Source organism: Trachypithecus francoisi, unplaced genomic scaffold, assembly GCF_009764315.1.
Source record: "Trachypithecus francoisi isolate TF-2019V2 unplaced genomic scaffold, Tfra_2.0 Lachesis_group13, whole genome shotgun sequence".
Classification (NCBI taxonomy): domain Eukaryota; kingdom Metazoa; phylum Chordata; class Mammalia; order Primates; family Cercopithecidae; genus Trachypithecus; species Trachypithecus francoisi.
Genome location: NW_022681458.1, coordinates 91,304,401 through 91,318,746, shown reverse-complemented (window position 1 = coordinate 91,318,746; position 14,346 = coordinate 91,304,401). Strand labels below are relative to the sequence as shown.

The 14,346-nt window shown below is 35.8% G+C and overlaps 1 protein-coding gene across 35 annotated transcripts in view; it reads right to left on the bottom strand.

Moving 5' to 3' along the window:
- NEB (nebulin) overlaps positions 1-14,346 on the bottom strand; it is a 232,207-nt gene that overhangs the window by 106,926 nt on the left and 110,935 nt on the right. For all 35 annotated transcript variants that reach the window (XM_033231530.1, XM_033231492.1, XM_033231495.1 and 32 more), the window contains 8 exons: positions 13,361-13,465; positions 8,699-8,806; positions 7,268-7,579; positions 6,114-6,317; positions 5,224-5,328; positions 3,862-3,969; positions 2,110-2,421; positions 35-238 (listed from right to left, as the gene is read on the bottom strand). In XM_033231530.1, coding sequence (XP_033087421.1) covers positions 35-238; positions 2,110-2,421; positions 3,862-3,969; positions 5,224-5,328; positions 6,114-6,317; positions 7,268-7,579; positions 8,699-8,806; positions 13,361-13,465 — 1,458 coding nt within the window. The remainder of the gene's footprint in view (positions 1-34; positions 239-2,109; positions 2,422-3,861; positions 3,970-5,223; positions 5,329-6,113; positions 6,318-7,267; positions 7,580-8,698; positions 8,807-13,360; positions 13,466-14,346) is intronic.

Sequence of the window (14,346 nt, the reverse complement as noted above, 5' to 3'; positions counted from 1 at the left end):
TGATTCTGGCAACAGGAAACAGCTAGAGACTCACCTTGCTCATTGTCAGGGCATTATTCTTTGCCAGGACAATTTCCGGAGTGTCTGTGATGCATGTGAATTTGAGCTGGTCTCTAGGCTGGCGATACTTCCTGTCACTCAGGATTTCTCCAGCTCTCTTCACCTTCTCCACCTCTACAGAGCCAATGGGAACCCATCCTATTCCTCTCAGCCACTCAAGGTCAGATTTGTAAATAGCCTGAAAATGAAATAATGTCAAATATTTATAGATGTCACCTAGACAGCCTGGTACCTGATCTTAACATACATAGATAATGTATAAGTCTGAATCTTATTTACGTAAATTTCTGGGAAGACCCACAGGATTGCTTTACTTTGGTTTAGAATGGCTAGTTAAATGCCTGGCTCCTGAAGGTAGCCAATATTTACTGTTTTAAAGACTCACAGAAATCTCTTTAATGCTATTCATTTTCAGTGATACAAAACCACCTTAAGAAATTACTGCCTGCCTCTTGAAGCAAAGTGTTTCTTCTCTGATTTGATGGCCCCTACTTCCTCTTATGGAAACCGTACTGGGTTGCAATACAGTTGGCTCCTATGTTGTTGGGCAGTGGCTTTCACAGCTCGTCTTGGTATATAGAGAAGAAATGAGCATTACTGGCTGACCACATGTTGCATTCATGTGTTTTTTGGGGGATAAAAAGACATCTTTTTTCGTATGTTTCTATGTACACGCTTCCAAGTCAAAGAGTACATCTCTTTTTACTCATATTTATCTTATCCTCCATCCTCTTTCTTGTCTTAGAATTCAAGTAACAAATACTTTTTTTTTCTTTCATTTTCTTCTTTGAATATAAACAATTGGTTGAAGGGAAATTTTTCTTGTAAGGAAAGGTAACAATTCTTTTTGTTTTTATGGCTTTTGGGGAATCTCTCTTTTTTTAAACTGTCACTGCTTTTATCATTCTTCCAAAAGTGCTTGATTTAATCAGAGCTTGATTAAAACAAGGAGCTACCATATCAATGAGGTAATATTTGACTCCAAAGGACTCTATTGGCCAACGACAGAAGTGTCTAACATATTTCTAGGGAGCTATTGTTCTCAAGTTTCTTAGACAAATTGTCTTAATAGGTATAATTCATTTTTAAACTTCCTTTCAGAAGTTACAATAGATAATTCCTGTAAGTTAAATAGACACAAAATTATAATGCAATTGATTCATTTGGAAAATTAGGTTGTTTAGAACAGGAATTCTTAACTTGGCATCAGTGAACTTGGATAGAAAAAATATGTAACATCCTCTCATTTTCATTAACCTCTAACTGAAATATAGCCTTTCATTCCATTATAAGTATTACATTATAGTAGTATTCACACTATACCTGACTTTGTCAGCTTTAGAAATCTCAAGTCTTTTTATATCCTATTATAGTTTGATATAGTTTGGCTCTGCATCTTCATCCAGATCTCATGATGAATTGTAATCCTGGATGTTGGAGGAGGAGCCTGGCGGTAGGTGATTGGATCATGGAGGGGGACTTCCCCCTTGGATAGTGAATTCTCATGAGATCTGGGTGTTTAAAAGTGTGTAGCACTTCCCCCTTTGCTCTCTCTCCTGTTCCGCCATGTGAAGATGTGCTTGCTTCCCCTTCACCTTCCATCATGATTGTAAGTTTCCTGAGGCCTCTCCAGCCATGCTCCGGTACAGTCCATGGAACTGTGAGTCAATTAAATCTCTTTTCTTCATAAATTACCCAGTCTCAGGTAGTTCTTTCTAGCAATGTGAGAACAGACTAATACAAGTTGTTGCTGATGTCTTAAAGTATTTATGCTCATCACTTCTTTGAAATTAGTTATTACAGTCACTGCTATAACTTTTTACTTAATGTGTTAATGAAAAGCACATTACAGGTTTGGTTTCATACTTTGATAATGATATTTCAATATGATTGGTTTATTTTGAAATTAAACACATATTTTATTTTGTGCATTTCAGAACATTATCCTAAAGAGGTGTCTGTAGGTTTCACCAGACTGGAAAGATTCCATGGGCAAAAGAGTTAGAATGCTTTTCTAAACCATTACTGAAGAATATTAGAGCCACTCACATCACTCTGCAGGTCATAGGCCTTCCGAGCCTGAATGACATCATTCTGATCAGGCAGGCAGAGCCATTCATGCAGGGGATGCCTGTAGTCTACGTCGCTTACAAGGATCTGACACTTCTTGGCCGTCACCATCCCCAGCATGTCCACTGGGCTGCTGAACTTGGTCTTCCACTTCTCAAAGTCCTTCTTGTACTCCCTGTCACTCTGGATCTTGGCCGCGTGGATGGACCACATCATCTTCGGGTCATCCTCAATGTTCCGGGCCCCAATGTGGTGGCCAAGCTGTTTGCGGTAGCCTTCCTTGTACTTGTACTAAAGAAAAGAGATAAGAGTATAATGACAAGAACATCTTACATAATCATGTTTCATAGGTTCACACACATATTGTTTCTTTTTCTTTTCCCCATCACTCTTGTGAAGGAGAAAGGTGAATATCATCAACCCTATTTTTAAAAGTCAAAACCTGAACCTAGCAGGGGTTTAGTGATATGCACAGTCACACCACAAGCAGGTGGCAGCATGAGCCTAGAATGAAGAGCTTCTTGTTCCTAATATTTTTCCTCCTCATTATACCACACTGCTTAGTTTACCTTTGATTCCTTAAAAAGTAGAGGTAAATATATTGTACAGTCTAATAGAGCATCTACTTAAAGACATAGTTATTTTCCCAAAACTGTTTGACATTAAGAAAATTTTACAATAGTTCCCTTATTAGAACTTATAATAGACTTCTCAGTCAAGGATATGTGTTACATTTAGATAGAGTTTATGTGTCACCAGGAAATGACTCTTATTAGCCTATCAACACCACTGAGCTTTCACTATGAGTCAGCTTTTCTACCTTTAAGATTCAAGAATAACACATTATGGTCCATTTCACCATGAGACGATTATGGTGTGGGCTTCTCCAGCTTAACAGCAAGAAAAGTTTTGATAATAGGGCGTGTGTCCTTAACCTTGGCAAAATAAACTTCTAAATTGATTGAGATCTGTTTCAGATACTTTTTAGATTACAGAAGGAATGAAGCATATGTCTAAGGCATGAGGCCCTTGCAGAAGAGGGAAAGTCTAAATTTGAGTCCTAAGAAGGCTTGTTACGGAATGAGGACACTGGGCACCCTTAGGAGGTGTTTTGCATGTGAAGAAAAGTAGAGAAGAGGCGAGAGCATGCTGAGAAAAAGCTTTGTTTACTTCGCCACCTTTTCTTGTGTCCAGTGAGGGACATCTCACCAATTAGGAGTTACAAAGGACAAAACAAATCTCTAAAACGTATCCATCTATAGTTTTCTTTTAATGCCAGAATAAATAAATAGAAGTAGTAAGGAAGAGTTTACATGTATATTGGCTGTTTCCCACATGTTATTTAAAGGGAATAAATTAATCCCTTTAATTTCACAAACATCTAGGTCAACTGTTGTTCAATTTTCTATGTATTTTTTGGTTTTTTTTTTTTTTTTGAAGATGCAGTATTCAATTTCTGAGGCTCAAAAATATGAACCCATTTTTGGTGTCCATCAAACGCTTTTTTTAAAATAGTGTGTCTCTATTTTTGATTGATTGACAGGTATAATGGGTCTAGAATTTTGTGCTTTTCTTTCTTTTTTTCCATTTACAATTTTGTATAGGGAAAAAATCACCAAAGGGAATTGAGACCTGTAGGGGTAACTAAATTTCTGGCAAGAAAAATTCTGAAAGCTTCTATTTGTCAACATCTTGGAGTAAGAAATGGCTTTTCCAAAAACATCCACTTACATCGCTAGCAATCTCTCTTGAAGCCTTGGCTGCTTGGATTGGAATGGCATCCAGACGCAAGTCACAGCCTTCCTTCTTGGACTCTTCCAAAGCAAGTTTATAGAGTTTCTGTAGAAAAGAAAGTCATTATTCATTACTCCTTCCATAAAAAGTGAAGCTGTTTATTATTACATTTTCTTTGTCCTCGTTTAAACTACAGAAATAATCCAGAAAGTCAATTATTAGGGTGCATTTATAGATAGCTTTGCCTCATGGGTGCTTAGGATTTTTAAGACATATGTTCCAAACATTGGGATTTATTGACTTGTAAATTTCAACCAAAAAATGGGGCAGGGGGAAATCAACATTTGGTTGGCAAAATTTTATTTGCCAAACAAGCAGATGTAAAAAAAAAAAGAAAAAATTATTTATTGGCCAGGCGTGGTGGCTCACGCCTATAATCCCAGCACTTTGGGAAGCTGAGGTGGGTGGATCACTTGAGGTCATGAGTTTGAGAAGAGACCAGCCTGGCCAACATGGTGAAACCCCGTCTCCACTCAAAATACAAAAATCAGCTGGGCATGGTAGCGTGCACCTGTAGTCCCAGCTACTCGGGAGGCTGAGGCAGGAGAATCACTTGAACCCAGGAGGTGGAGGTTGCAGTGAGCCAAAATTGTGGCACTGCACTCCAGCCAGGGTGACAGGATGAAACTATATCTCAAACAAAAGAAAACACACTATTTATTATTGTCATCATAATATAAAAGACAGGCCATCTTAATACAAAAGAAGGATAAAAAATAAGGACAATATTTTAAAATGTAATCTATTTAGTTTTATGAAAAACTCAACACATTGTCCTTATTTTTTCTTATTTTGCTGTGGACTGTTATCTCAGACAATGATGCATCTATGGACCCAGGATTTCAGGATCATTGCCCTTATGAAAATGTTGGTTCTGGCAGAAATGCCTGGAAAAATGTTAACATCAAATGATTATCAGAGCGTACTGGAGCAGCAAAAGAATATGCGGCTTACTAACTCACCAGATTCAAACCTAGTCCTTGCCTACTTGCTAGCTGCTGAATAAAATAATGACTTGATATCCACATTGACCTGTAGGGGAAGGTTTTAAAAAGTATAATTCCCATGGGGATATTTATTCATAATCATTCAATTACTGATAACCCATTAATAAAATGGTAGCCTACTTTGTGGACCACCACATAGCTCAAAACTGAATCAAGTGAGAACTATCTCTTCTACTGAAAATGGTAGTTCAGAGTATGTGTAATAAATTAGTCAAAACATTTTCCTAAGAAAACAGCTACAATGGTTCATGTTTTGCCTTTCTGTTCATTACAAGATCAACAGTTTACTTACATCACTGTAGTTTATTCGGTTGAGTTTGGCTAACATGATTTCTGGTGTATCGGGCATGACATGAATAGTTTTCTTGTCATTGTCCCAGGCTTCAGTATATAAGCGCTACAAAAAAAAAAGAGAGAGAGAGAAATTATTTTGGTGTTCACAGATATTATTGTTTTGATTATGTGCCATTCATCTCTCTTGTATACAAGGTAGAAATAAAATTATTACAGCTGCATAAATTCCCTACCTTTGTTTCTTATTAAAATTATTTCAAGAATCTAACTGTTAAAGGACTTATCAGTTATGAAAAGTATAATTGGATTGAAGTATTTAAAATAATTTCTAGGAAGGAGTTATTGCACACAGTATTTTTTTTAACAACCTACTAATCCAATCAGAAGCACACAGTACTTTAGGCCGGGTGCGGTGGCTCACACCTGTAATCCCAGCACTTTGGGAGGCCGAAATGGGTGGATCACCTGAGGTCAGGAGTTTGAGACCAGCCTTCAACATGGTGAAACCCCGTCTCTACTGAAAATACAAAAATTAGCTGGGCGTGGTGGCAGGCTCCTGTAATCCCAGCTACTCAAGAGCCTGAGGCAAGAGAATTGCTTGAACCCAGGAGGTGGAGGTTGCAGTGAGCCAAGATCGCACCATTGCACTCCAGCCTGGGCGACAAGAATGAAACTTTGTCACAAAGAAAAAAAAGAAAAAAGCACACAGTACTTTTAACAATGGTTTAATATTTTGAAGTATCACTAAGTAACTATGGTATTATAGTGGAAAAATCATTTAAGAAGGTATCGTGATTCTTATTATCTTTAAAATGCAATAATATGTCAGAATTTTAAAATTGTTCCGTGGTAACTTTTGATATCTAACAGTGAGGATTGAAGACTCACCTTATTCATGTTCAAAGCATTGTTTTTTGCCAGCACCTGCTCCGGAGAGTCTGTTATACTGGTAAATTTCAGCGTTTCTGGACGCTGACGGTAGATAGTATCACTAAGTAATTCTCCAGCTCTCTTGGCCCTAACAACTTCCAAGGAATCAATAGGAACCCAGCCAATGCCTTTCATCCATTCAAGGTCTGACTTATACAAATTCTGCAGATCAACAGATAACGAACACATTTATTAGTGTTTCAGATTCATAGTTACAAAATGGGTTATCCTAGAGAAACACAAAAGTGCTGATGAAGACTTAAGGTTCCCAGCATAGTAATTCACTCACTCACATACATTATTGAATCATAAGCATATTTTTTTTCTGAGCATTTTTTTGATACAGAGGAGTATACCAAGAATGATCAAAGCTCTTCTTTTAAAGTAAAAGACATTGTCCTGCCTATGAGAGTATTACAAGATTTTACACAAAAGCATGCTTTTTTAGCCTTGGAAAATGTACTCTAATAGTTCCAAATAAAACCATATACTCAGACTGCAGTCAAAAAATTCTCACTGTTATTTCCATCTTCAAAAATCACAAAACTTCAAGTGTATAAAGGAAATGTGATGTTGTAGAGATATGTTTGGCATTTCCCTAATTATTCATTTTATTTTACTCTCAGTAGATATGCTGAATGTTGATAAGTATTAGAGGACTGGTTTTGATAAACACAAGAAATAAAATTTCCCCATCAGTAAGTGTAAAATGTAAAGTAAAGTAATTTAGCATAATATACTTTCCCTCTCACTATCTCCATACTACCGTCTGCCAACAAACACACACATTTTTTTTACTTCCTTAGCCAAAAGTTTGCAGTGATATATTTTTAAGGGTTAAGTTTCATCTGATTCAGACAAAGGAAGCCTGAATCCCTAGGAAGATTTATACCTGTTTAGAATTGATAATATTTACTTTATTTCCTCTTCTGCAGAGAACTTTTGGAGGAGAAAACAAATTGTAGTACCTCCATTGGGAAACTCCTTTCAGACATTTAATTGTAAATTGTTTGAAATATACAAACAAATTGCAGTTCATTGGCACTAGTCAGAACCCACAGACACGTTTGGATCCACTTTTAACAAGCAGAGCTAACATCAAGGAAACTCACATCACTCTGGAGGTCATAGGCTTTCCGTGCATGAATGATGTCATTCTGGTCGGGCAGGCAGATCCATTCATGCAGAGGATGTTTATAGTCCACATCGCTGACCAAGGTCTGACACTTCTTGGCCAAAACGATACCAAGCATGTCCACTGGGCTGCTGAACCTTGTCTTGTATTTCTCAAAATCTTTCTTGTACTCACGGTCACTCTGCACTTTGGCAATGTGGAGGGACCACATTATCTTGGGGTCATCATGTACCGCTCGGGCGCCGATGTGGTGACCCAACTGTTTACGATATGCTTCTTTGTATTTGTACTGAAAGAGAGAATCCAATAAAGAAGAAGGAAGCACAAAGGGCTATTCCCTGTTGTTCTTTCTATGAAATCTTTAAGGCAACAGAGGAGTTTCACTGGTCATGCCGCTGTAATGCTGCATACTGGACTGTTGTGCTCATTGGCACATCTCCACAGAATAACCCCACAGTAGTTCCTTTATATATGCTAGAGAATCATATGTTGGCAAAAAATGATAAAAAGTGAATACTGAAGAGTCCAATTACAGTAATAAACCATGACAGTGTCTCAGAAATCCATCATGTCAGTGAGCCTATTTAAGAACACACCTGGGGCGTATGTTTACATGGATCATTAAAATTTTCTAGCATAGTCTGAGAAATAATTTCCTCTTCACAAATGATTTAGGAGGGATAGTTTTAAAATGGACAATTTCTGTTATTTAATAGGTAGAGAGTTTAAGTTTTACAAGATGAAAATTCTGGAAATCTGTTGTACAACAATATGAATATACTGAACCCCACCAAACAGTATACTTGAAAATGGTTAAGATGGTAAATTATATATACATATATAAAATATATACAAATATATATACATATATAAATACATATATTTAACCAGAATTAAAAAATCTTAAAACCTATAAAAATGAATTTTACTAGTCTTGGATTAATTTTTAAGATGTCCAGGGATCTGATGTTTTCATTTTTAGGGTAAAGAAATATTGGTTCTGTGCACCGCATAGAAAGAAGACTTTGTCCTTCTATGTTCTTTTTCAAGTGATGGGGCAAACTCAGTTAAGCCTGCCTCTTTTCTGGCATCTTTGCCTTGAGTGTGTTCCAAGGAAGCTCCTGAGGTTTTGTGAGTAGCTCAGCTTACGTACATCTAACTTTAATTGAGGCACTCACTCCTATTGAGCAAAGACTAAAAATAAGGAGTCAAATGAGCCACATTCCAGTCTAGGCTATGCCTCTGTGATGCTTGTGATCTTGGGCAAGTTATCTATATCTCAAGCCTCAATATATTTGCCTATGCACTGAAGGGAGTTAAGATGGACGATGACCAAAGAGACATCCAGCTGTATTCCCTGTGTGGCTGACGTGATGGTAAGAAATGTTAGGACTTGATCAGCTCTTACATCACTGGCAATATCTCGAGAGGCCTTGGCAGCCACGATGGGAATGGCATCACTTCTCAAGTCATAGCCTTCTTTCTTGGCTTCCTCCATGGCCTGACGATAGAGGCTCTGAAGAAAGAAGGGGTAGCTTTTAAATACAGAATTCACATTCACTCGAAAAATATATTTTTTGTCAAAGGAAGACCACTTTTGGATTCATAACTACACAAGTATGTTCAGTCTTAAATCAGAAAAAGAACTCTTACTTTCTGTTTATCCTTGGATATTTATTTAAATGAAAGTTTCACATTCAGCAAGTTTTAACAACACAACCTCTCTTTGCACAAATCTTATAAATGTTATACATTAAATGAACAGCTCTTGTGCTTAGATTGTTCACCATTTGCCCTTTTCATGAAACAACCAAGAAATGTTGATTTATTTAATTCCAAATTTGAATTGGGAACATTTTTACTAGCAGAGAATAGTATCATATAATAACATATAATAATACTACCACTAGGAGGATGTGTCCATAATCAAATTCAGTGCTGAACTAAGGATGTATCACTCTTTCTGAATCCCTCTGTTAATGTTGATTTGCTCCCTATTATTTCATCAACTGCTGGAAGTTGTTAGCAGACATGAGGGTGGCAGGTACCAAAGATTTAGGAGTCAAAACTGCAAAACTGATAAAATTTTATTTATTAACTTCTTCTATGAATTGAGAAAGCACCACCACTGTTCAATTTCTCTGGCAGGACAGATGTGTATAGAAGACAAAACACAAATGTTCCATGGAAGTGTCATTTGAGAACCACACGTTCAACAAATCATCTATACCACTGACTTTTAGCCCTTTTAGTGAACCAGTGATAAAAATTTTGACTGATTCTGTATCCTCTTAACAAAAAATTTTAAATAATTGCCAACATCGGTATTCAATAAATCAAAACAAGATAAATATACAGTTAACAATTTTTAAACATAAAAAATAAAAATTTATTGGATCTCTTAATGAGACTTGTAGGAGGCTCATGGTGGTTTGATTACAAAGTTTTGATGGACAATAATGAATTAAGTTGTCTGGTAGAGTTTTGTGTGTGTGTGTGTGTGTGTTTTTAAATTGTTGTTGTTGTTTTTTGTTTTTTGAGACAGTCTCACTCTGTCGCCCAGGCTGGAGTGCAGTGGCACAATCTCAGCTCAATGCCTCCCAGGTTCAAACGATTCTTGTGCATCAGCCACCAGAGTAGCTGGGATTACAGGTGTGTGCCACCATGCCCAGCTAAGTTTTATATTTTTTAGTAGAGATGGGTGTTGCTAATCTCAAACTCTTGAACTCAAGTGATCTCTCCTGCCTCAGCCTCCCAAATTGCTGGGATATCAGGCATGAGCCACTGCACCCAGCCATGTTTGGTAAAGTTTCATTTTAATACTTTCAGACATGCACCATAGTAACTACTAGGATGAGTATTACTATTTCTTTTTCTTTATTTAAAAAATGAAATCCTTATATTATCATACTTAGTCAAATATTTTAGTGTATGTTTTAATATTTTAAAATGTATACTTTCCACCTTTTGCAAAACTTCAAACCTACAGAAAAGTTGCAAGAATGCTACGATGAATACCAACTACCCAATTTATTAACATTTTTGCTGTATTTGCTTTCTGTCTCTCTTTCTCTTTATGTGTTTATGTATTTCTTCATTTTACTTATTTTCAATTGTTGAACTGATTAAAACTGTACACATCATGGCCTTCATCCTTGAATACTTTACCATGTATCTCCTAAGAATAAAGATATTTTTAATTAACCACAGTATATGTGTCAGACTCAGGAAATTTAATATTGATACAGTATTACTGTCTAGTACTATTCTCTTTTTTATCAAATATACAATGAATATTCCAATTTCATCAAATGTCCCAATAATTTCCTTTATAGCAATGTTGCTTTTCTATCCAGAATTCAGTACAAAAGAATGAGTAGTATTTAGTTCTCTGGTTTCTTTCTTCACCTTTAAACCATGCCTGTTTTGTTTTAATGTGACAGAAGAGTGACTATGAAAGAAGCGGGACACCACTCAAACTGTAGGGGCATTCTTGGGCAGATAATTTAGAAGAGCATATGTATGGAAGTTGAAGCTATGTTAACTGATTTACTTAAAACGATCCATGCGACTTTACCCCTTGGAAAGCCTTTGAGTAACCTCAAGAATGGTTGGTGAGGTTTGAAAGTAGCTCATTTATATCCAAATACAGTCTTTAGATCAATCTATGATTGAATAATTTAATCTTTAATTTCACTTTCCCCCTTTCCTCTTTTAAGAGGTTTACTGAGTTAGACAAAGCAGACACAGTACCAGTAGATAGTTCTGGAAAATAATTTAGAAATAATATGTGGCTTTAAGGGGAAAACTACAATGATTTACAGTTTTATAAGGCTTTATCATCCCTCTACTTTATGCTGTTCAGTGTACTTTTCATTGTTGAGGCGGTGTAAAGACAAAATCTTAAATGTAAGGAAAATCCCGAAAAAGTGTGATACAAATAATTAAACTTCATTTTTATGCCCCATTCTCACATTAGATTGAATTAAGGATACTGGACTAGAATCTGGAGTTTAAGTATGTCACAGAGGCACTTAATATTTTTTCAATATTTTCAATGACTTAAGACTCTTAGGGGGTCACTATTGTGTTTATAAAGTGGATTATTAAGATGTGTCAGTTTACAGTCTTTTCAAGATGAGATTTTATAAGAAAAAGCTAAAGTAAAAATAAGAATCAATTTAATATCTTTGAGATAAATCCCAGAGGGAATTCGTTTTTCTTCAAAATTTCTAGGAATGTTTCTTTTGAAACTGGAAGGTCAAATACTTCATTTATTATGTTTTTAAAGAATAAATGCTCACGTTTTAAAAATGGTGTAAGTGGGAAAAAAATGTGCTTCAATCATCTCATGGCTTCAGGCCAAAAAAATAGAGTTCTTTAATTCTTTCAACATTTAAAAAAGATACAGTGCTTCAAAGGAGAGAACACTTTTATCTATCATCAAGGATGTATTTTAAAGCTTGTTACTTAAGAAAACTAGAATAGGTAAATGAGAATTTAAGAGGAAAAAATACATGCGTTTGTTTTGTTTTACATTTATGGAATGACGGTATCACGGGCAATGGGTTGAGAAGAAATTCTAGTGGGTCATTCTGAAATGTGATCTTAGATCCCTCAGGGAATCAACATGATCATGCAATTTTATTTTTATTTATTTGTATGTATTCATGGGGGATGAGTGCAATTTTGCTACATTAATATATTGCACTGTGGTGAAGTGAGAGCCTTCAATGCATGATCATGCAATTTTAAAGAAAGTAAATCCAGCTGAAAATTTTAGAATTAAAAAATAGTCCAATATCTTTGCAGCAGTCTGAAAAAAAAAAATCTACCTCAATTCCGCTAATGTAAACAAATGAGAGAGGCTTAAGAGCTTTATTATAATCTGGAATAGAAACTAACTTCATCTGCCTTGGATAAAATAAACCTCCCAGGGGAAGATAATCCAACTGAGAAGCTCTGTGGCCAAGAGAAAATGTCCCATTCAAAAGTGACTGAAGCCAAGGCCAATCAAATATTTATAATCAGGCTTGTCCTTTGGTCTGTTTTATAATGCTGGAGAAAGTGAAATCATACCCTCTTCATTTTACTGGTCATGATTATTTGATATAAGCATGCCTCCTCTTTAAGGCTACATTATTATAGGCAAAATTAATATGGGTAAAATAATAAATCTGGTCATCATTTAAGTACTAATTTAAATTAGTACTTAAATCTTTCAGTGCTCTCAAACTGAAGAAAACTCTGCCTTCCTTTTTTTCTAAAAAAAAAAAAAAAAGAAGACACATAAACATGTTTAAGAAATTAGTATTCTTCTTGAATCAACCATATACATTTTTGACTTTGGCAAGAACAATTGAGCAAGAAGCTATTTATGCAGCAGTATTTCTGGACTGCAAAGATATGCAATGACAAGTTTAGCAAGGCTGAAGATAGTTCATAAAAGAATGTATTTTATTGTTCTCAGGCAATTTGAAATGGGTGAATTTAAGAATTCTCATTTCAGTTCTTGTAAATAAAGCTCAAGTTATTTTGAGCACATTAAATCCATCTAATTTTCATGGTGACTTGAGTGTAAAGGAGAGACATTAAAGTTTATTAAACAAATACTTTGCACCAGGCTTCACACTGGGCATGTTAAATATTTTACCTTATTTAGTCATTGTTTAAACATTCTTTAAGATAAGCATTTTAATCCTGTTTTACAGATGAGGTAATTGAAGTAAGAAACTTGCTGCACAAATTTTGAAGCAAGTGTTAATTTGATTAATAGCAATTATTTTTAATGAAAATTATGTTTAGTCATTAATAGTTGACTTGAGATATTTTTTCCCTCCCAGAATGAAGATATTTTTGTGTCTGTCTATCTGTCTGTCTGTCTAATCTACCTACCTTTCTATCTACCTATTCTTAAATACAATGATATGTATATTCAAGGTAGGGTAAATGGCACAAAAAGCCAACTAAGCTAACTGGCTTACGTGAGGATTAATTTTATAATTCTGACATTTCTACATCAGCAAAAATCAATGTGGCCAGACCAAAGAAATAAAACAAATGATCTTACCTCACTGTAATTTATTTTATTTTGTCTTGCCAACATGATTTCAGGTGTATCAGGCATAATATGCACTTGGGTCTTGTCTTTGTCCCAGGCTTCTGTGTATAAGCGCTGTGAAGGATAAAAAGATTAAGAAATCAGAAAAACAGTTTGCTGTAAACAGGAATTTTCAATGAAGAAACCATGACAAAGTTGAGAGCCAGCTTTCTTGCTGTCTGTTCCATGTGCTGTATGTTAACATTCTTTCAACCTCTTTGATTTTACAAGATATTTATTGTAACAAAATATAAATGTATACTAAGATATGAAAGGAAAAAAATATATATATATAATCAAACACACACACACATATACACACCCGTGTGTGTGTGTTTGGTAACCAGGTCACTGCCACCCCAATCAAATAAAAAGCAAGTATTTCCCAAGCATATATTCACATCCATATCTATACTATGGTTATATTAACAAATCTTTCCCACGATTTTATTTGATGCTGTTTGTTGTTAGTTTATTAGCTGCAAACGTACCTGTATGTGCTAGCTCTAGATTTCTTTTTGATAAATATTATGAAGATTTGCATCTTTCTCTTTTTTTTATGAGATAGAGTTTCACTCTGTTGCCCAGGCTGAAATCCAGTGGCACAGTCACAGCTCACTGCAGCCTCAACCTCTCCAGGCTCAGGTGATCCTCTCCAGGCTCAGGTGATCCTCCCACCTCAGCCTCCCAAGTACCTAAGACTACAGGTGCACATCACCACACCTGGGTAACTTTTGTATTTTTTGTAGAGACAGGGTTTCCACATGCTGCCCAGGCTAATCTCAAACTGCTGAGCTCAAAGTGATCTGCCCACCTCAGCCTCCCAAAAGTGTTGAGATTACAGGTGTGAGCCACAATGCCCGGCTTGCATCTTTCTTGTTTATTCTGCGCTTACCTAAATATGTACTCAGCAAGAAAGAAACCTTCATACCAAAGCATGTATAACTAACTCTCAT